At 41.9% G+C, this 24,681-nt stretch overlaps 1 protein-coding gene across 6 annotated transcripts in view; it reads right to left on the reverse strand.

Annotated features, from left to right (window-relative positions):
• RAPGEF6 (Rap guanine nucleotide exchange factor 6) overlaps positions 1-24,681 on the reverse strand; it is a 236,183-nt gene that overhangs the window by 152,889 nt on the left and 58,613 nt on the right. For all 6 annotated transcript variants that reach the window (XM_012446998.3, XM_012447211.2, XM_012446922.3 and 3 more), the window contains one exon: positions 22,886-22,969. In XM_012446998.3, coding sequence (XP_012302421.1) covers positions 22,886-22,969 — 84 coding nt within the window. The remainder of the gene's footprint in view (positions 1-22,885; positions 22,970-24,681) is intronic.

Consider the following 24,681-nt stretch of genomic DNA (forward strand, 5'->3'; position numbering starts at 1 on the left):
TCCAATCAAAAGACACAGACTGGCAAACTGGATAAACAAGACCCATTGGTGTGCTGTATTCAGGAGACTCATCTCACATGCAAAGACTCATATAGACTCAAAATAAAGGGATGGAAGATTTACCAAGCAAATGGAGAGAATAAAAAAAAAAAAAAAACAGGGGAGCAATCCAAGTCTCTGATAAAACGGACTTTAAGCCAACAAAGATCAAAAGAGACAAAGAAGGGTATTATATAATGGTAAAAGGATTAATGCAATAAGAAGAGCTAACTATTCTAAATATTTCTGCACCCAATGCAGGAGCACCCAGATACATAAAGCAAGTTCTTAATTACCTACAATGAGACTTAAGACTCCCACACAATAATAGTGGGAGACTTTAACACTCCACTGACAATACTGGACAGATCAACAAGACAGAAAGTCAACAAGGATATCCAGGACTTGAATGCAGATCTGGACCACGTGGCTCTAATAGACATTTACTGGACATTCTACCCCAAATCCACAGAAAACACATTCTTCTCAGCACCACATTGCACTTACTCCAAAACTGACCACATAATTGGAAGTAAATCACTCCTCAGCAAATGCAAAAGAACAGAAATCATAACAGTCTCTCAGACCATAGTGCAATCAAATTAGAACTCAGGATTAAGAAAAGCACTCCAAACCACACAATCACATGGAAACTGAACAAGTTGCTCCTGAATGATCAATGGATAAACAATGAAATGAAGGCAGAAATAAAAATGTTCTTTGAAACCAACGAGAATGAAGACACAACGTACCAGATCCTATGGGTCACATTTAAAGCAGTGTCTAGAGGGAAATTTATAGCAATAAATGCCCACATGAGAAACAAGGAAAGACCTAAAATCGACACCCTATCGTCAAAATTGAAAGAGCTAGAGAAGCAAGATCAAAAAAAACTCAAAAGCAAGTAGAAGACAAGAAATAACTAAGATCAGAGCAGAACTGAAGGAGACAGACACACAAAAAACCCTTCAAAAAAAAAAAATCAATAAATCCAGAAGCTGTTTTTTTTTTTAAAAGATCAACAAAATAGACCACTAGCTAGACTAATAAAAAAGAGAGAAGAATCAAATAGATGCCATAAAAAACGATAAAGGGGAGATCACCACCAATTCCTTGTAAATACAAACTACCATCAGAGATTACTACAAACAACTCTATGCACATAAACCAGTAAACCTGGAAGAAATGGATAAATTCCTGGACGCTTGCACACTCCCAAGATTAAGCCAAGAAAATGTTGAAACCCTGAATAGACCAGTAACAAGGTCTGAAGTTGAGGCAGCAATTAGCCTACTGACAAAAAAAAGTCCAGGTCCAGACAGGTTTACAGCTGAATTCTACCAAATATACAAAGAGGAGCTGTACCACTCCTGTTGAAACTATTCCAAACAATACAAAAAGAGTTTTGAAGCACAAAACTTTAATATTGATGATATCTATTTTAAGGATATCCTGGATATCCTTGTTGACTTTCTGTCTTGTTGATCTGTCCAGTATTGTCAGTGGAGTGTTAAAGTCTCCCACTATTATTGTGTGGGAGTCTTAAGTCTCATTGTAGGTAATTAAGACTGCCTAACTCTTTCTATGAGACCAGCATCATCCTGATACCAAAATCTGGCAAAGACACAACTAAAAAAGAAAACTACAGGCCAATATCCATGATGAACATTGATGCAAAAATCTTCAATAAAATACTGGCAAACCAAATCCAACAGCACATCAAAAAGCTTATCCACCACGATCAAGCAGGCTTCATACCAGGGATGCAAGGCTGGTTCAACATACGCAAATCTATAAACGTAATTCACCACATAAACAGAACCTAAGAGGAAAACCACACGATTAAAACTCGCAATAAACTAGGTATTCATGGAATGTATCTCAAAACAATAAAAACTATTTACAACAAACCCACAGCCAGTATCATACTGAATGGGCAAAAATTAGAAGCATTCCCTTTAAAAGTGGCACTAGACAAGGATGCCCTCTCTCATCACTCCTATTCAGTATAGTATTGGAAGTTCTAGCTAGAGCAATTAAGGCAAGAAAAAGAAATAAAGGGCATTCAATTAGGAAAAGAAGAAGTCAAATTGTCCCTATTTGCAGATGACATGATTGTATATTTTGAAGACCCCATCGTCCCAGTCCAAAACCTCCTTAAGCTGATAAGCAACTTCAGATAAGTCTCAGGAAACAAAATCAATGTGCAGCAATCACAAGCATTCCTATATACCAGTAACAGAGAGCCAAATCATGAGCGAACTCCCATTTACAACTGCTACAAAGAGAATAAAACACCTAGGAATACAACTAACAAAGGAGGTAAAAGATCTCTTCAAGGAGAACTATGAACCACTCATCAAGGAAATAAGAGAGGACACAAACAGATGGTAAAACATTCCATGCTCATGGTTAGGAAGAAGCAATATTGTGAAAATGGCCATACTGCCCAAAGTAATTTGTAGATTCAATGCTATCCCCATCAAGCTACCATTGACCTTCTTCACAGAACTGGAAAAAACCACCTTAAACTTCATATGGAACCAAGAGAGAGCCCGCATAGCCAAGACAATCCTAAGCAAAAGAACAAAGCTGGAGGCATCATGCTACCTGACTTCAAACTATACCACGAGGCTACAGTAATGAAAATAGCACAGTACTTGTACCAAAACAGAAATATAGACCAATAGAAGAGAACAGAGGCTTCGGAAGAAATGTCACACATCTACAACCATCTGATCTTTCACAAACCGGACCAAAACAAGCAATGGGGAAAGGATTCCTGTTTAATAAATGGTGTTGGGGAAACTGGCTAGTCATATGCAGGAAGCTGAAACTGGACCCCTTCCTTACACCTTATACAAAAATTAATTCCAGATGGATTAAAGATTTAAACATAAGAACTAACACCATAAAAACCCTAGAAGAGGCCAGGCGCGGTGGCTCAAGCCTGTAATCCCAGCACTTTGGGAGGCCAAGGCGGGTGGATCACAAGGTCGAGAGATCGAGACCATCCTGGTCAACATTGTGAAACCCTGTCTCTACTAATACAAAAAAAATTAGCTGGGCATGGTGGTGCGTGCCTGTAATCCCAGCTACTCAGGAGGCTGAGGCAGGAGAATTGCCTGAACCCAGGAGGCGGAGGTTGCGGTGAGCCGAGATTGCGCCATTGCACTCCAGCCTGGGTAACGAGAGCGAAACTCCGTCTCAAAAAAAAAACAACCCTAGAAGAAAACCTAGGCAAAACTATTCAGGACATAGGCACAGGCAAGGACTTCATTACTAAAACACCAAAAGCAAAGGCAACAAAAGCCAAAATAAGACAAATGGAACCTAATTCAACTTAAGAGCTTCTGCACAGCAAAAGAAACAATCATTAGAGTAAACCAGCAACCAACAGAATGGGAAAAACATTTTCAAAATCTAACCATCAGACAAAGGGCTAATAACCAGAATCTGCAAAGAACTAAAGCAGATTTACAGGAAAAAAACAAACCCATTCAAAAGTGGGCCAAGGATATGAACAGACACTTTTCAGAAGACAAATATGTGGCCAACAAACATATGAAAAAATGCTGATCATCATTGGTCATTAGAGAAATGCAAATCAAAACCACACTGAGATACTATCTCACACCAGTTAGAATGGATCATTAAAAAAATCTGGAGACAACAGGTGCTGCAGAGGCTGTGGAGAAAAAGAAACACTTTTACACTGTTGGTGGGAGTGTAAATTAGTTCAACCATTTCAGAAGACAGTGTGGTGATTCCTTGAGGATCTAGAAATAGAAATTTCATTTGACCCAGCAATCCCATTACTGGGTGTATAATACCAAAGGATTATAAATCGTTCTTTCATAAAGACACATGCACACGTATGTTCACTGAGGCACTGTTTACGATAGCAAAGACTTGGAACCAACCCAAATGCCCATTGATGATAGACTGGACAAAAAAAAAATGTGGCACATATACACCATGGCACATATACACTTTGCAGCCATAAAAAACAATGAGTTCGGGCCAGGCGCGGTGGCTCATGCCTGTAATCCCAGCACTTTGGGAGGCCGAGGCGGGTGGATCACGAGGTCAAGAGATCGAGACCATCCTGGTTAACATGGTGAAACCCCGTCTCTACTAAAAATACAAAAAATTAGCTGGGCATGGTGGCGCGTGCCTGTAATCGCAGCTCCTCAGGAGGCTGAGGCAGGAGAATTGCCTGAACCCAGGAGGTGGAGGTTGCGGTGAGCCGAGATCGTGCCATTGCACTCCAGCCTGGGTAACAAGAGCGAAACTCCGTCTCAAAAAAAAAAAAACAATGAGTTAATATCCTTTGTAGAGACATGGATGAACCCAGAAACCATCATTCTCAGCAAACTGACACAAGAACAGAAAATCAAACACACCATGTTCTCACTCATAGGGAGATGATGAACAATGAGAATACCTGGGCACAGGGAAGGGAACAACACTCACAGGGCTAGGTGGGAGGGTGGAGGGAGAGGGATAGCACCTGGAGAAATGCCTAATATAGGCAATGGTGGGGGAGGGATGGAGACAGCAAACCACCATGGCATGTATATACCTATGCAACAATCCTGCAGGATGCAGGACGTGCACATGTACCCCAGAGCCCAATTACAATAAAAAAAAAAATCTCCTACATCACTCGCCACTACTGAACTACAAATTAAAATCATAGTAAGAGACTGTTAATATATACCCAAACAGTAAATAATATAAAGACTGTCAATACCAAGTGGTGGTCAGAATGTAAAGTGGTACAGTCATTTTGTAAACAATTTGGTCTTTTCCTAAGAAATTAAGCATATACTTATATAAAACAGAAATTCCACTTCTGCATATCTATAAAAGTGAAAACACATGGCCATATAAAGACTTTTATGCAAATATTGATAGCATTATTTGTGACAGCCCAAAAATTAAAACCAAAATTTTTGAATTTTTTACCTTCTGAATGGACAGACAAAATGCAGTATCAATGAAGAATTAAAGACAATGTACCACTTGTTTAAAAAACAGACATACTAGCCAGGCGTGGTGGGTCACACCTGTAATCCAAGCACTTTGGGAGGCTGAGGCGGGCAGACTGCCTGAGCTCAGGAGTTCGAGACCAGCCTAGGCAACATGGTGAAACCTCATCTCTTCTAAAATATAAAACATTAGTCAGGAGTGGCAGCATGCGCCTGTAGTCCCAGCTACTCGGGAGGCTGAGGCAGGAGAATTCCAAGAACCCAGGAGGCAAAGGTTGCAGTGAGCTGAGATCATGTCACTGCACTCCAGCCTGGGCAACAGAGTGAGATTCCATCTCAAAAACAAAAAGGACATACTAGAATTGATATGTCCTAAAACATGGGTAAGCCACAAAAACATTATGCTAAATGAAAAAAACTAATTAAAGAAACTATACAACATATTATTCCATTTACATAAAATAGAAGAAAATGTAAAATACTCTATACATATCAGAAACAGTGGTTGATGATTGTCAGGCCGGTAGCCTCACCCAAAAGGTTCCCTGATGCCCCGCCCCCTTCCTTTTCCCCACCTTCCCGCTGCTGTGTGCTCCGCCCAGGAACTCTCCAAGCCAACCATGCCCCGACTAAGGCAATCCTAGTCAGCTCTTGCACCGGAAAGCCCGCCCAGCCACCCGTTACCCAACAACGGCCCACCCCATTCGTATCTGGTTCCCTCAGGGCCAATCAGAGGGCCTTGCTGTTGCTCATACCCCTATGCCATAAAAACCTCACGCCCCAGAAAGTCAGCACGAATTCTCCGGCCTCTTGTGTGGGACCGCAGAACCTTGCCCAGGAGCCGATTAAATTTATTTCAATAACTGGCCTCAGTTGCCTCATTCGAACCTCGGTTGCTTCATTCAAACCTTACATTTGGTGCCGAAAACCCAGGAAGAGCCTAGCCCCTCTTCCTTTCCATTTTTGGGAAGGGCTGGGTCCTCACCCAGAAGCTGAACCAGGAATCCATCAACCTCCACAGCGTCACTGGTCGCCACATGGTAAGACACCGGGTAAAATATTTGGTGCCGCCTAAACCTCCTGGTCGGAACCTCACCCCCGCCTACTCCCAGGAGCACTCCTGTCCGTAGTCACGGCCGTGTCAGGAGGGCCCTTCCTCACTCTAGGTTAGAAGTTCCATGGAGACGTCCAGGAGCTTCCCCTGTCCGTTCCAAAAGCCAAAGTGCCAAGGAGACGTCCTTCCACTCTGGTCTTTCTCCATTCGTACTCAGAACGAGAACCGGGACGTCGGTTCCCGTTCCTGACTACTCTGTAGCGATGGGTGAATTCTGAGCAGCAAATCCAGATTTGGCTGTGTTCTTGGCTCCTGTTTCTGCTCCTATCTTCTCGTTCTCTCTCTCTCTCAAGATGGTGGCCGTTTCCCGCTTCTCTCTCTCCCTCTCCCTCTCTCAAGGTGGCGGCCGTTTCCTGCTTCTAATCCTGCCTATTCTCTCCCTCTCTCCCTCCCTTCCTGTTTCTGTTCCTGTCCTCTCACGTCTTTCTCTTTAAACAGCCATCCTCCGTCTTCTCCTTCTGTGCTGTCCCTGCCCCGACCAGTCGTCAAATCCTAACCCAATCCCTCTCAGCCCCACACAGCCTTTGCCCTGTCATCCTCACCAGCTCTCCCCCACCCCTGCTTCTGTCAACCATTCAGTTCACACTATGGTCCCCTGCTCCAAAACAAATTCGTCAAATTTATTAAGCTCCTGCTAGCTGACATTTACTGGCTAAAGCCAGCCTCCCCTCAAATAGCCAATATCCTACAGTGGCTATTGTCCCACTGGCTACAGGAAACCTTCACCAAGTTTAAACCTCTAGAAATAATCCTCTTCTCTTTCTGCCTCCTACTCCTCCTGGGTCCCCACCCCTAATTTCCTCATCAAAATAACAACCTCAGCCCCTCGACCATCCTCCTCCTCACAAATCCCTCGCCATATGCAGAACATCAACTCCCTTCAGTTCCTCCTCTTCCTAGTTCTAACCTGGCCTCTCCTGTTAATGTTCACACTCACTTGCGCTGTGCTCCTAACAATTAACCTCCCTCCTTTGCCCCCTTTGCAAAGCCCACCCTCATTAAAAGTATCAAACTGGTCAAAATGGTCGCTGCCGAGACCAAATGCTACAGTGCCTCCTAGCGGGCATACAAAGCGCAGCCCAAAGGGTAGTTAAATATGATAAATTAAGAGAAATAACTCAGGGTCCTACTGAAAACCCCGCTGCCTTCCTCTACCAATTAACTAATGCTATGATCCTTCATACCTAGCTGGACCCGGCCTCTTTACCGGGGGCTACAGTTTTAGCCACCCATTTCATCTCTCAGTCAGCGACTGACATTAGAAAGAAACTTAAAAAGGCTGAGAAGGGCCCCCAAACTCCCATACGAGACCTGGTAAACATGGCATTTAAAGTTTTTAATGGCCGAGAGGGAAAGGCTGAGGCCACCTGCCAGGCCCGTTTACAGCAAAAGGTAAGCCTCCAAACCCAAGCTCTTGTGGCAGCCCTGAGGCCGGCAGTCCACCAGGCGCCTGGTGGAGGGGGTCCATCAAAACCTGCCAAGAACTCCGGAGCGTTCTGCCTGGGCCCTGTTCCAAGTGCAGTTGGGAGGGACACTGGGCACGTCAGTGTCCATGCCCCCGACCACCTACCAAGCCCTGTCCGGACTGCAAGCAGCTTGGACTATGGCGCAGTAATTGCCCATCCTGGACTACAGGCCCACCCCCCCACACCTCTATGTGGAGGGCAGGCTGGTCAGCAGGAAGCAATCCCATCGCTTGAACTTCTCGGCCTTCTGGATGACTGACGCAGCCTGGACTCGAAAACCCCCATCACCCTCGCCGAGCCCAGGGTAACGCTGCAGGTAGTGGGTAAGTCCATTTCCTTCTTAGTGAACACGGAGGCTACCTATTCTGTATTGCCTTCCTACTCAGGACCTAGCATACCTTCCCAGGTTTCAGGCACGGGGGTTGACAGCAAGCCTGCCTACCCTAACCAAACCCATCCTTTGGCCTGTGTCCTCAATGGACACCCCTTGTCGCCCTCATACCTAGTCTCCTTTTAAAACCAGACATAGCCCTAGCGCCCAAGCTCCCATACCCAAGCCCGTCACCCACACACCTCCTGCTGTCACTCCTCACCTGTACCACTTTCATCCCTAACCTTTATTACCTTCAAGCTTCCAGCTGATTCCCGCCCACTCGTGCCTGGTCGTCAAACATCCCCAATGTACCTCGTTTCACCGCAGCTACTGTCACGAAATGCCCCTTACCAGTCCTCCCTAAGCCCTATTTTCTTTAGTCTGCTTTAGCAACCTGCCTGAATAGTCACCTGCCACCCGCCTGGCCTCCAATATCACGCCACTCCAGCAATCACCAGCTCCACACTACCAGCATCTCACCTAGCACCTTCACGGACAGCCTGCCATAGCCCATCATCACCGGCTGATAAGTATTATTTCCCTCCTAATCCTCCTCTTTACTCCTCCTTCCAAAGCCAGCACGTATGTCTGGCGCTTTTATGTCCAGGAAACCTGGACCGAAGGCCCCACCATTAAAACCCACTACATCGCCCAAGCAGACTGTCAGCCAGCTGGCTGTCAAGCTGCTGTACCCATTCCTATTCCACAAGGAAAAAGTACTAACCTTCAGGAAGGTCATCATTACCAGCATGGACTATGTTTCCTCTTTGCCCCATGACCACTGCCGCTGGTGGAATACCACTTACAGCGGATGGCCCTATTACTCTTGTAACATTCACAAGCCGCACCCCCGCTCCTCCAGTAACTGAATGCTAACCCTCCTCCCAAATGGAACCTTAATTCTCAACATCTGCAACCCCTGGGATGAGCGCTGGAATGCTGGAGTGTCCAGCAAACTGTATGTAGACTATACCTGGAAGCGCCCCCAGGGAATATGGCTGATATTCCGGTCCTATACTTGCACTGTCCCTAAGGTTACAGAACAACTCAGCTCTGTAAGCCATACGATCCTGCAAAATGAAGCCACCCTAACTGACCAATTCAAATCCTCAGATAGCACTTCTCAACCTTTCTCCTGGTTGACTCTAGTACAGCAGGGAGCCAACATGTTAAATTTAACCAAACCCGTAAACCTCACCTACTGCTTTTTATTTGCCTCCCTCAGCAATCCCCCCCCTTGGCTGCAGTTCCCCTCAGGTCCGGGTTCAATCTGTCACAATCACCTACGGGGCCCGGCACCACCTTAACGGATATCCCCTTGTTTAAAGTACACTCTCAAAATTTCTCTCTCTGCTATGAGACAGCCAGCAGCTCCAGTCCCAGCTGTAACACCACAGTAAAAATAAAAACCTCCCTCTACACACCACCAGGAGGATACTTCTGGTGTAATGGAACCTTAACTAAAGTTATTAATGCCTCCTTCCCTTTCCCTTGGGTGCCTGTCACCTTGGCCCCGCAGTTAGAGGTATATGGACAGGCGGAACTTCTATCCCTCCTTCCACCTTCCCCTAATCACCGAGACAGACAAGCAGTCTTCCTCCCAATGGTCGCTGGTCTCTCTCTAGCATCCTCTCTGGTGGCGGCTGGGCTGGGTAGCAGCACCCTGGGCTACAGCGTCACCTCAACCACTCAACTAGAAGACAAGCTTCGCGTGGCTATCAAGGCATCAGCTGCCTCCCTGGCCTCCCTCGTGCAACAAATCATGTCACTGGCCCAGGTAACTCTCCAGAATTGACCGGCCCTTGACCTGCTAACAGCAGAAAAGGGAGGTACCTGTCTGTTTCTCCAGGAACAGTGCTGCTATTACATCAACGAAACAGGCCTAGTAGAAGAAAACGTTGACACTCTCCACTGCCTCCAAGAGAACCTCCGTAAAAAGCAAAATACATCAGTCTCGCCTCTCAGCTGGTGACAATCTCCCATACTTACCTGGCTGACCCCTGTTATCACTCCCATCATCGTAATCTGCTTACTACTACTAATAGCCCCTTTCCTTCTCAGGTTCCTGCAAGCTCGTATGCAAGAAATTGGACGAGTAGCTGTTAACCAAATGTTGCTTCAACCCTATGTCTGACTCCCAACTGAGGTGTCTGCTTGTCAGACCCTGCCCCCGTCTTTGCCTCAAATCAGCAGGAAGTAGCCAGAAAGAGCGGCGTCCTATATCATCAAAAGGGTCGGAATGTCAGGCTGGTAGCCTCACCCAAAAGGTTCCCTGATGCTCCCCCTCTTCCTCTTCCCCACCTTTCCGCTGCTGTGTGCTCCGCCCAGGAACTCTTCAAGACAGCCACGCCCCGGCTAATGCAATCCTAGCCAGCTCTTGCACCAGAATTCCCGCCCAGCCACCCATTACCCAACAATGGCCCGCCACATTCCGATCTGGTTCCCTCAGGGCCAATCAGAGGGCCTTGCTGTTGCTCGTTCCCCATGCCATAAAAACCCCACGCCCCGGAAAGTCAGCGCAACTTCTCCGGCCCCTTGTGTCGGACCGCAGAACCTCACCCAGGAGCCGATTAAATTTCTTTATTTCAATAACTAGCCTCAGTTGCCTCATTCGAACCTCGGTTGCTTCATTAAAACCTTACAATGATGAAGGTGTGAAAAGTACAGACTACAGAGCGGCAACCAGGTAAAGGGGCATGTATGAAAAATTTAGAGCTAAAACTTGGTGAAAAACTGAATGAATGCTTCCAACTCCCCATATCTCCAACCCCAATTACTTTTGTTTTGTTTTGTTTTTGAGATGGAGTCTCACTCTGTCACCCAGGCTAGAGTGCAGTGGCGCCATCTCCACCCACTGCAACCTCTGCCTCCCAGGTTCAAGCAATTCTTGTGCCTCAGCCTCCTGAGTAGCTGGGTTCACAGATGCACACTACCACACCCGGTCAATTTTTGTATTTTTAGCAGAGGTGGGGTTTCACTATGTTGGCCAGGCTGGTCTCCAACTGCTGAGCTCAAGTAATTCACCCACCTTAGCATCCCAAAGTGCTGGGATTACAGGCATGAGCTACCACATCCACCCAGCCCCAACTACTTTTTATTAATAGATGGAGAACAAGAATGTTTGCTCCACTCTGTCACAACAATGTACTATAGTTTTCACCCAGTGCAATAAGAAAAAAGAAAAGGCATTCAGATCAGGAAAATAAGAAGTTGTTTATTCACAGATGATAAGATCACTTAAGTAAAAAAATACTAACAAATCTATAAAACAGCAATTAGAATAAGTGATTTAATAAGGTTGTAAGATGTAAGATCATCATATTCAATATCCCTACTCTGAAAACTGCAAAACATCACTGAGAGAAATTAAAAACCTAAAGAAATGGAGTGATGTACCTCATTAATGGTTTAAAAGAATCAACTAATAAGATAATCACTTCTCCCCAAACTGGTATATAGATCAGTGCATTCCCAGTCAAAACCCCAGTAGGTATTTTTTTTGTTTTTAATTAACAAACTGATGCTAGAAATCATATGGAAATGCAAACAACATATGAAAACAAATAAAACAATTTTTATGAAGTTGGAGGATCTGTACCATCTGATTTCATATTTATAACGCTACAGTAATCAGGATAAGTGGTACTGGCACCAAGGTTGAAAAATAAGCAAAACAAAAAGCTGGGAAATACACCCAAAAATACACAGTCAATTAATTTCTAATAAACGTGCAGAGGCAGTCCAGAAGACAAAAAACATTTTCAACAACAAATAGTGCTGGAACAACTGATGATGCACAGGCAAAAAGATAAAATTTGATCCACACCGTATACCGTATATAAAAATTAGTTTAAATAGATCACAGACCTAAATAGATCATAGTAAAATCTAAAATTGTAAAACACCCAGAAAAAAACTTACAGAAAATTATTTGCAACCTTGAGCTAATAACAGATTTTACATAGGACCCACAAAACATAGTCCATTAAGGGAAAAAAAATAATAAACTGAACATCTGCTCTTTGAAACACAAGAGGGAAAATACGATCCACAGATAGGGAGAAAATATTTGCAAATCACATCCCTGTTAAAGGACTTGTATACAGCATACAAGAACTTTTGAAGCACATACAGAACTTTTGAAGCACAAAGTAAGAATTTTATTCTCAAAAACGGGTCAAAGACTCAAAGAGACACTTCATAAAAGATATACAAATGACAGGCACATGAAAAGATGCTCACCATCATTAGTCTTTAGGGAAATGCAAATTTAAACCACAATAAGCTATTACCATATACCAACATGTAAACATGTAACTTACTAGAGGTTACAGTGAGCTATGATTGTGCCACTGTACTTGTCTGGGTGACAGAGCAAGACCCCATCTCAAAAACAAAAAAGTAACTTAAATAAACTGACTATACCCCAAGTGTTAGTGAGGATGTGATTTGGAACAACTGGAACTCTCATATACTGCCAATGAGAATGTAAAACGATACAACTTCGGGATAAGGAACTTTCTTAAAGGTTAAACATACACCTACCATATAACCTAGTATTGCTAGGTATTTATTCAAAATATATGAAAGTATGTATTCACTTAAACACAATCTAGCCATTCCACTCCTACATATTATGCAGAGATTAAAGTATATGTCTATATACCTTGTACACAAATGTCCATAGCAACATTCTTTGCAAAACAGTCAAAAGGCAACAACACAAAAGTCCATCAGCAGTTGAATGCTAAAGAAATAGTGGTACACTATTTCTTTATGTATGCAATGAACATTCGTGTGCATATTGTTATTTTATGTAAACTAACAATAAAATCCTAAACCCCAATCAACTAAATGGACCCCCTCTTGGCCAAGGGGACCCCAGAGAAACCTTGGAAACTGAGTTCTCAGCCATGATGGGAAGGGAGGTCAGACATGCCTTGTTATATCCCCTCTATTTTGGAGTTTAGACATAACTGATGAGCATTGTTTTTTAAAACAGAGATCATAAGACCGACAAAACAGACCCTTTGTGGCAATAAGATGCCAAATTATAAATATGATCTAAGGCCATACATGGCAAGGATTAAGTCACACCTGCAGACCAATAATCTCACTAAATACATTATTTTATTGTAACTGACTCTGACACAGCATCCTTAACTTAAACATTCCTTTCTGCTGATTCCAAGTTTTTTTTTGTTTGTTTGTTTTTTTGAGGCAGAGTTTCGCTCTTGTTACCCAGGCTGGAGTGCAATGGCGTGATCTCGGCTCACCGCAACCTCCGCCTCCTGGGTTCAGGCAATTCTCCTGCCTCAGCCTCCTGAGTAGCTGGGATTACAGGCACGCGCCATCACGTCCAGCTAATTTTTTGTATTTTTAGTAGAGACGGGGTTTCACCATGTTGACCAGGATGGTCTCGATCTCTTGACCTCATGATCCACCCGCCTTGACCTCCCAAAGTGCTGGGATTACAGGCGTGAGCCACCGTGCCCAGCCGATTCCAAGTTTTAGACAGAGCCTTACTCCTTTAACCAATTACAAATTAAATAATCTCTGGATCCATGTATAATCTATAAGCCCCTGCCTTTTTGGGCCAAACTAACTGCATGCCTTCCACATATTGATTTGTGTTTTTGCCTCTTAACTCCTGCCTCCCTGAAATGTATACAACCAAACTGTAATCCAACCACCTTGGGGACACTTACTCAAGGCTTCTTTGGTTTGTGTTTTCCCCTGGCCATGGTTATTCATATTGGATCAGAATAAATCTCTTTAAAATATTTTACAGAGTTTGGTTTTCCTGTTAACATCCATGAGAGAACACTGCAGTAAGAAGAAATAAAATATTGATATACATAACACGTATAAACCTCAAACTAATTTTACTGAGTGCAAGAAGCTGAATGAGAAACAAAAATTTTAGAACCGGTAAACTAATCTACATTGATGAAAAACGTGTAATTGCCTGGGGACTAAGGAACAGATCAGCTAACTATGAGAGGGCAAGTTTACAAAGCAGCAAGAGGAAACTTTTCAAGTGATAGAATTTATTATCTTTGTTAATACTGGTGGTTTTACAGATGTTTATATATGCCAAATCTTATCAAACTGTATACTGTAAATCGTACAGTTTAGTGTATGTCAGTTATACTTCAATAAAGTTTTAAAAATAAATGAAACAAAAATTTAAGCCAAATTAATGGGATAAAATGGTTACCAGACAGCTTGCATCCTGGAAATAGAAAGATTCTTACAGAATAATAAAATTGCCTTTGCAAAAGTTATAATAATGAGAAAATCATGACAGTGAAAGAGATCTGCTCTAACCAATCTTCATCTTTCCTTTAACCTGTAAACTGCCCTCAATCATTCCTGGGCTTACGCCACCCTAACTTTGGCAGACATTTATAGTTTAAATGATAATAGCCCTTCCCCAAAACTGAACTGCCTTTGTAAAGCTAATGAAAGAAAGACCACCAGGTTACAAGGACGAGGAGCCTGAATTCTGCTAAGATGGAGACATAAATGATTACCATCCATTATTCCAAAAGTCACAAGATTTGTAACACCCTCAATTACTCCTACAGGTAACAGTGCTATTGTAGAATCTGAGATTGGCCTTTTGAGACGTCTTTTCGGGTTTTTAGCATTTCTGATGATTCATCAGTGGCCAACAGGACCCACAGAGACCCACCCCTGCTGACCAGCCCTGTGGCTCCACCCAGAACCCAGAATCCCTGGCCCACCAAACTATCCTTAAAACAAACAAGCCCGTTCGAAAGTGGGCAAAGGATATGAACAGATACTTTACAAAAGAAGACATACATGAGGCCAAGAAACATATGAAAAAATGCTCATCATCACTGGTCATTAGAGAAATGCAAATCAAAACTACACTGAGATACCATCTCACGCCAATTAGAATGGCGATCATTAAAAAATCTGGAGACAACAGATGCTGGAGAGGATGTGGAGAAATAGGAACACTTTTACACTGTTGGTGGGAGTGTAAATTAGTTCAACCATTGTGGAAGACAGTGTGGCGATTCCTCAAGGACCTAGAAATAGAAATTCCATTTGACCCAGCAATCCCATTACTGGGTATATATCCAAAGGATTATAAATCGTTCTACTATAAGGACACATGCACACAAATGTTCATTGCAGCACAGTTTACAATAGCAAAGACCTGGAACCAACCCAAATGCCCATCGATGATAGACTGGACAGGGAAAATGTGGCACATATACACCATGGAATATTATGCAGCCATCAAAAACGATGAGTTCGCGTCCTTTGTAGGGACATGGATGAACCTGGAAACCATCATTCTCAGCAAACTGACACAAGAACACAGAATCAAATGCCGCATGTTCTCACTCATAGGTGGGTGTTGAACAACGAGAACACATGGACACAGGGAAGGGAGCACTACACACTGGGGTCTGTTGGGGGGAAATAGGGGAGGGACGGCGAGGGGTGGGGAGTTGGGGAGAGATAGCATGGGGAGAAATGCCACATATAGGTGAAGGGGAGGAAGGCAGCAAATCACACTGCCACGTATGCACCTATGCAACAATCTTGCATGTTCTTCACATGTACCCCAAAACCTAAAATGCAATAAAAATAAAATAAAATAAAATAAATCCTAACCTCCAAATTTTGGGAGAGATTAATTTCAGTAATAAATCCATCTCCCATATGGCATGGTCAGCCTTGTGTCAATTAAACTCTTTATTACAATGCCACAGTCTCAGTGAATTGTACAGTGGGCAGGAAGAATCCACCGGGCAGTTACAATAATAAACAACAGGAGTTTACAACAGGCACACACACAAAACTTAAAACAGATACTTCATTAAAGAAAAAACAGAAAGCAATGGCCAATAAGCATAAGGAAAAGTGTTCAATATCATTCATCAAAAACATGAAAATTAAAACTGGTACACACATATGTGGATATTTGATTTACATAAAAGGTGGCATTGAATGGGCAGGAAAAAGACATCTAGTTATCCAGATGGAAAACCACTCAACATTATACCACATCCAAAAAACTCAATTCCAGGTAGACTACAGATTTAACTGTGAAAGGAAAACAAGAAAAGTTCTGGAAAGGTAGGGGTGTGTGTGTGTATATGTGTATATGTGTATATGTGTGTGTGTGTGTGTGTGTGTCTGTGTGTGTCTGGAAAGGTAGGGGTGTGTGTGTATGTGTCTGGAAAGGTAGGGTGTGTGTGTGTGTGTGTGTGTGTGTGTGTCCATGACCTTGTGAAAGGAAAATATCTTGGGCCTCCAAAATCACTAAGCTAAAGGGAAAAGTCAAGGTGGAAACTGCTTAGGGCAAAGCTGCCTCCCATTGTATTCAAAGTCACCCCTCCTCTGAGATAAATGCATATCTGATTGCCTTCTTTGGGGAGGCTAATCAAACACTCAGCGGGGGGGAAAAAAAAAAAAAAAAAAGGCAACTGTCTGCCCAGTGGCTTCTGCCTGCAATCTCAGCACTTTGGGAGGTCGAGGCGGGCGGATCACCTGCAGTCAGGAGTCCGAGACCGGCCTGGACAACATGGTGAAACCTCGTCTCTACTAAAAATACAAAAATTAGCTGGGCATGGTGGTGGACACCCGTAATCTCAGCTACTTCGGAGGCTAAGGTAGGAGAATCGCTTGAACCTGGGAGGTGGAAGTTGCAATGAGCCGAGATCATACCATTGCACTCCAGCCTGGGCAACAAGAGCAAAACTCCATTTCCAAAAAAAAAAAAAAGCAACCATTTGTCTCTAATCTACCTGTAAGCTCCCTCCCTGCTTTGAGTAGTCCAGTCTTTCCAGACTGAACCAATGCTGATCTTACATATGTTGATTGTCTTGTATCTCCCTGAAATGTATGAAACAAAACTACGCTTTGGCCACCTTTGGCACAAGTCATCAGGACCTCCTGAGGCTGTGTCATGGGTGTGCCTCCTCAGCCTTGGCAAAATAAACTTTCCGAATGAACTGAGACCTGTCTTAGATTTTTGGGGTTCACAACCTCAGAAACAGAAAACACAAATTTTTCTACATTAGAATTAACAGCTAGTGTTCATCCAAAGACATTAATAACAAAATGAATACAACAATCAGTAAGACAGAGTGGGGAAAAGTATTTCCAATAAAAATAACCAAGCAAGATTTCTTACTCAGAATATAAAAAATTTCTACATCTCAAAAACAAAAAGACAACTTATTAGGAAAATGGGGAACAGATATGAGAAGTCACCTTACAAAAAAGGTCATTCTAGGCTGGGTGTGGTGGCTCATGCCTCTAATTCCAGCACTTTGGGAGGCCAAGGCAGGCAGATCACTTGAGGCCAGGAATTCAAGACCAGCCTGGCCAACATGGTGAAACCTCTGTCTCTACTAAAAATACATAAACTAGCTGGGTGTGGTGTCATGCACCTGTAGTCCCACCTACTTGGGAGGCTGAGGCAGGAGAATCACTTGAACCTGGGAGGTGGAAGCTGCAGTGAGCCGAAACTGCGCCACTGCACTCCAGCCTGGGTGATAAAGTAAGACTCTATCTCAAAAAAAAAAAAAAAAAAAGTCATTCTAATGAAAATGTATTCATCAGCAGTCACTAAAATGCAAATAAAAACTGTAATAAAATGGAAAAGAATGATTGAAATTAAGCAGCCAAAAACTTTAAAGTAAAAAGACTTATAATACTAAATATTGAGAATGTGGAACAATGGGAACTCTGACACACTCCTGGTAGGTGTGTAAATTACTGCATCAATTTGAAATACAACTTGGAATTAACAAAACTGAATGTAGGCACACCCTGTTGAGATAGCCAAGGGTAAAGGGGTTCTCAGAAAAACTGTTAACTGGCCTGCGCACTGCCTGGCCCCTCCTCTTCCTGCATGGTACCTGGGATTCAATCTTCAAGGCAGGAAGCACATTAGCAGGGACTCTGGTTTTGTGGAGAATCCTTGTTTCTCATTTTTCCTTTTTGCTCAATAAATTCCATTATTCTCATCCTTCAAAGTGTCTGTGAGCCTAGTATTTCATGGCTGTGTAACAAGACTCAGCTCTTAGTTGAACTAAGGAGGAAGTCCTACAACACTGTGAGCCAACAATTTCTTGTTAGGTATATCCAGCAGAAATGCATCCACACAGCTGCATTACTTATAAGTAACGTTTTAGCCTGTGGATATGCACACCTTAGTAAGTGCCTCATCTCAACTAAGGTGTGAGTATCCAAAGGCTAAAACTCTTCAGACAGACATACAAAACTGATTAAAATTTAGGAAACTGGTGTTGAGGAAAAGTAAGATAGTCGGTTTAAGAAAAGATATGGAAGTTGCCTCTAGGTAGTGACAATGTTCAATTTCTTGATATGGGTGATTAGGCAAATATTCAATGTATAGTAACTCACTAACATGTAGATTTATGTTATATGCACTTCCCTCATATTATATTTCACAATAAAAGAGTTAAACTAGGGAGTGTTAGAACTTAGAAAGCAATACTCCAAGCCAAGCGTGGTGGCTCATGGTTGTAATTCCAGAACTTTGGGAGGCTGAGGTGGGTAGATGACCTTATGTCAGGAGTTTGAGACCAGCTGGGCCAACACGGTGAAACCCGATCTCTACCAAAAATACAAAAAATTAGCCGGGTATGGTGACATGCGCCTATAATCCCAGCTACTTGGGACACTGAGGCAGGAGAACTGCTTGAACCCAAGTGGTGGAGGTTGCAATGAGCAGAGATCACACCACTGCACTCCAACTTGGGCAACAGAGTGAGACTCTGTCGCAAAAAAAAAAAGGAAACAATACTCCAAATTATGGTGCTTTGGCATGCTGAGATGCTGAGTTCTTTAAAGGAGACTGGAACGACTCAAAGGCAAAATTTCTGACCTTCTCTTACCCCTCTTTTTCCCTCAAAGTGAATCACAGAAACCTCTTTCAGAACGTGAGTCACAGAAAGTAGAACTCCTCTTCCCAAAGCAAGCCATAAAACCTAGAAATGTTACTCTCCTTTTTTCCTTGAAAATCCTCATTCCAGAAAGGTCCTGCCCCATACCTGGAAGGAAGGAATGCTACATAGATCGATAAATCTGAACAGGCCTTGCTGGGTTTGCTCCCTCAGTCTGTTTAGGGTAAAGATTTTAGGTATACAAGGAATTTCCTTACGAAAAAATTATGAGGGAGCATTACTGCACCAAATGTAGGCAAGAGGGACAACATCTGGAACTTAGGCCATTCTCTTATGCTCGTTAGTACTTTCATGCCCACTATTAAAGATTAATGGGGCTGGGCACAGTGGCTCACGCTGTAATCCCAGCACTTTGGGAGGCCTAGTTGGGTAAATCACTTGAGGTCAGGAGGTTGAGACCAGCCTGGCCAACATGGTGAAACCCCATCTCTACTAAAAATACAAAAATTAGCTGGATGTGGTGGCGCACACCTATAGTCCCAGCTACCTGGGAGGCTGAGGCAGAGGAATCGCTTGAACTCGGGAGGCAGAGGTTGAGGTGAGCTCAGACTGCGCCACTAAACTCCAGCCTGGGCAACAGAATGAACCTCCGTCTCAAAAAAAAAAAAAAAACTCAATAAAGATTAATGCAAAACAGCCAGGTGAGATGGCTTAAGCCTGTAATTCTAGCACTTTGGGAGGCCAAGGCAGGCAGATCACTTGAGGTCAGGAGTTTGAGACCAGCCTGGCCAATATGGTACCCTGTCTCTAGAAACAATACAAAAATGAGCCGGGTGTGGTGGTGCATACCTGTAATCTCAGCTACTTGGGAGACTGAGGCAGGAGAATTGCCTGAATCCCGGGAGATGGAGGTTGCAGTGTGCTGGGATCACATCACTGCATTCCAGCCTGAGTAAAAGAGTGAGACTCCGTCACACACACACAAAAAAGTTAATGGAAAACTACAGCAACCAAGAAAAAGGCAGGACAATTGAAGACCCATCAAAAGGAAAGTTTTGTTCCAACCACAAAGAACACAGAACAGAAGTTTTAGCTGAGACAAGAAATACTGAATGGGTAGTGAAAGATGACAGATGTATCTACTATAGCCTTGGGACCAATTATAGAAACAAGGACTGTAGTAAGCTTTTAACATTTGCTCTTTGCTTACTATATATATGGTAGAAGATATTGAAGGTGAACTTTATAACGTAGTCTTTAGTTAATAGAATATTCAGAGGCACTATGAAAGAATATATATAAATATAGCTAGCAATGATTGTTGTGTTTGTGTGTCTCCTTATTTGGGGGAAAGGGTAAGAACTTCATTTGTATAAAGGATTGTTATAACTTGCTGGTAGACACGGACTGTTGAATGGTGTTTAGAAGCATTCATAGGGAAGCTGAGCAGCCAAGGGAGTGGACTCTGACAGTTTTTTACTGCCTCTCCAAACATACTGGCTCTTAGCTTCAAATCTACCCTTTACTGCCCTACTTTGTGATAAGGATGTGAATTCTGTAAATGTTCTCCTTTGCCAACTGAAAATATTACAGTTTTATCAGCAGAGGGTGCTAGAGGAACACTTCAGTAGGAAAGTCTTTACTCTGCAATTGGGGGGCTTTCTGTCTCTGTCCCTAGTTTCAGGGGCCATCTGCCTCTTGGTAGTTGGGGGGTGGGGGTCTCCTACGTGACACTCCTAGTCAGCAGTTTCCTTCCTGGCAGCCTTGACCAGATGACTGAGAACCAGCTCTGGCCCACAGCAACTCATTGAACATCTCTGCTATTTATTGGGCTGCAACTAGCATATTCTTCAACAAAGTCTGAACTCTACAGTTATGGGGAAGGGGTCTCCCTTTCAAGTTTGTTTTGTCCTTGGAAATTCACCCTCAGTTGTAGGGTATGCTGCTTTAACTTTCTTGGTAGCTTGATCCCTTGAAATAGTTTAATTTTAAAATTAAACTTTACCTGCTCAGGCCAGGCACAATGGCTCATGCCTGTAATCCCAGCACTTTGGGAGGCCAAGGGCGGCAGATCACTTGAGGTCAGGAGCTTGAGACCAGCCTGGCCAACATGGTGAGACATTGTCTCTACTAAAAATACAAAAATTAGCTGGGCATGGTGGAATACACCTGTAATCCCAGCTATTCCGAAGGTTGAGGCAGGAGAACGGCTTGAACCTGGAAGGTGCAGGCTGCGGTGAGTCAAGACCGTGCCACTGCCCTCCAGGCTAGGCAACAGAGACTCTGTCTCAAAAAAAAAAAAAAAAAAAAAAAATTGAACTACCTGTTCCAATTACTGTGTGGTTTCTGTATTCTGACTGAAGCTGCCAAAAATTATTTACTGCTTAATATATGCTAAGCACTATTCTAGGTAGTTTATTTGCAGTAACTCACTAATCCTAAAAATGAACCTATAATAGCCTATTATAAATCTTTCACGCAAAAGATACAAATTCTCTATTCAGTATTATTCTTTAGAATAAAGATTAAACTTCCATAATCAAGTTTGCTGAAAAGTTCATGATTATATTAATGCATATCATGACTTTTCTAAAATCTCAAACATTCCTATTATTTATTTAAAAAGATAAACATTGTCTTGATTACAAACTACTAATGAATTACTGCAGCTGATTAAGGGTTATTAAAAGTCCTCACGATACATTCTTCAGAACAGCAGGAGTGCTAAAAAAAAGAATACTAATAATCTTAAAACATAACTGTAGGCAGTTATCAATCCAGTTTATTCAGTTCTCAGGGGCTAACAATACAAATTCATTAATGTGAGTTTCACAAATATAGAGAAAAGGAACAACGGCCAAAAGGCAGAACTACTATATATTTATAAATACAGTCAACTATATGTGTTATTCAACTAGTTAATAGCACATTTCATTTAACCAAAGGTCAATGAAGTAAAGTTTCAGGAGTCAAGACATGAATTCTAAAATGACATCTAAATCGAGATATTCCATATCCTGATATCTATGTTAAATACTTACACCACTAAATTAACTACAATTTGAAGTCCTATTTTGAAAGCCTAGAAATTTCTTCTCAACGTTATGGGAAAAGAGTCACTAAAAATTACATTTTTATGACACCAAAGCATAAGTTGAGGTCCCAAAATCTTAATAATTACTAAAAGAATTCCACAATTGACCTTCTTTTCACCACCCTTCTCTTCCTTTACCTAGTAGTTACGATGATAATTAACCATTATTTTTAACAGCCAGGTACTCAGTTCTAAGAGCTTTATAACAGAGTAAATCATTTATTTCTCAGAACTAGCCTATGCTATGAAAGTGGTTCTGTTATTTGGCTCATTTTACAAATGAGCAAAGTAAGGCACAAAGAAATTAAGTAATCTGTCCAAAAAAGGGTAAAGCAGATATGAACTCATGAAGTATGGCTCCAGAGTGTGAGTCCTTATAGACTTCTGTTGAGAGCATTGATAGTAGTTTCCCAAAACCTCATGACAATACTTAAGTAGGTACCATTATTATCCCCATTTTTCAGTCAAGAAAATTAAAATTTGTCCCAAGTCACATAACTAGTGATGAAATCAGAATTTTAACCTAGTTGATTTACTCCAAAAACCAGTTTCTTAACTATTATATCACCTCTCTGCATCTAATAATAGCAATGAATCCAAAATCCATTAGATATATCATATCAAATTGTACATAAAACTTATTTTCAAAGGGGAAGAAGATAACATGTCATGATGTAAACTTGACTATACCCTCAGAAATACAAAAGATTAACTGATTCCTGCCAAATATTTCCAATGGTGCCAACAAGGAAAGACATTTAAAAGATGTATCACCAATTAAAAGAAAATATACATCCTATACAAAATAGTTTAAGAGAAAAAATAAATGGTTGTAATATTAACTTTGTCTGCCATATGCAATAAGCAGCAAATGTAAACATACCTGCAAGGAGGCAAGACCATGGAGTCTTTCACAAGCACAGATCCAGAAAGCAGGATGTACCAACATCTGGCAATCGTTTCTGAACTGTTTAAATAAGTAAATAAGTGAGTTTAAAAATACACATTATCATATATGAATTCAATATAAAATATATTCTGATCATAGTACAAATAATTAAAAATTAAGTAACACTACCTGGAAATTGGGATTTTTTGCCTGTTGCCTAAGGTTAACTTCACATCCTTCATTTTTGTGTACTAGATCATGTTTAAGATTAACTTAAATACTGTACTATATCTGCATATTAGAAAATTTTCATTTTGATAATTTCATGTATATTGAAGACAGTATTATTTGGAAATCATGCTTTTATTCATTTTTTTTTTTTTTTTTGAGACGAAGTCTCACTCTGTTACCCAGGTTGGAGTGCAGTGGTGCAATCTCCCCTCACTGCCATCTCCAGCAACCTCTGGCCTCCCGGGTTCAAGTGATTCTCCTGCCTCAGCCTCCCACGTAGCTACAAGTGTGTGCCACCACACCCAGCTAATTTTTTTATTTTTTAGTAAAGACAAGGTTTCACCATATTGGACAGGCTGGTCTCGAACTCCTGACCTCGTGATCCACCCACCTGGGCCTCCCAAACTGCTTAAACCTGGGAAGTTGAGCCACCATGACCAATCTGTACTTTTATGTTTTACCTTCATTTTCAATTACAATTTAGATCAGAATGACCTGTTTATTTCTTCTAATTTTTATTACAACAAACATAAAACAAAATATCCACCCAAGCTTCCATTTTATATGTGTTTGGGGGATAAATACCAAATGACTTAAATATGTCAACATTTTAGTTAGGTTAAATCTCCAAAGGAAATCCAGTATCTTGTGAGATACTAGTTTATATAATCTAATTTCCTTCTGTTTCTCTCTCTTTCAGATATTTTTATCTACCACATGTAAACCTTCAATCAATTCCAATGTCTAGAAGATCCTAATATCTATAAACCAAATATTTCCTCTGAACTACAGAACTATATACCTACCTGGCTATTCATTTGACATGTCACTTGTATATTTAAAAGACAACTCAAGTTCAACAATTCAGAATCTACTTCACTAACATGTCCTTCACACTTAGATCTCAAAGCATTCTCTCTTCAATAAATAGTACTACAGTAAGGTTTCTGAGTCAATACTATTGCTTATCACAAAAAGGAAAAACTGTCAGCCTTCCAGTAGGTACATTAAAAAAAAAATTTTTTTTTCCAAGAACTGTTACAAATTCTTTATATCACTTTTCCTTTTAACCAAGGGAAGGTGCAAATCTCCTACTTAAGGTTCTTTTGTTTAAAAATCCTACTTCCTTTTTTTGAACAGGATTTTTTTTTTCTTTTTAAAGAGAAGGGGTTTTGCTATGTTGCCTAGGCTGGAGTGGGTGGCTATCAACAGGTAGAATCATAAGAGCAATACAGTGTCAAACTCCAGGTCTCAAGTGATCTTCCAGCCTGAGTAGTGGGGACTACAGGCATGCAACACTGTGCTGGGATGACATGTGACTTCAAGGCACACCCATAATCCCAACACTTTGGGAGGCTGAGGCAGGAGGAGACTAATTCAAGACCCGCCTGAGCAATACAGCAAGACCTTATCTCTACAAATAACTTAAAAATTGGCCAGGTATGGTGATGCATGCCTGTGGTCCCAGCTTCTTGGAAAGCTGAGGTGGGAGAATTGCTTGAGCCCAGGTAGTCAATGCTGAAATATGACTTCATTATTTTATTTTATTTTTACTTTTT

Source organism: Aotus nancymaae, unplaced genomic scaffold, assembly GCF_030222135.1.
Source record: "Aotus nancymaae isolate 86718 unplaced genomic scaffold, 86718_ANA_hifiasm-v0.15.2.pri h1tg000064l_1, whole genome shotgun sequence".
In the NCBI taxonomy this organism is placed as follows: Eukaryota; Metazoa; Chordata; class Mammalia; order Primates; family Aotidae; genus Aotus; species Aotus nancymaae.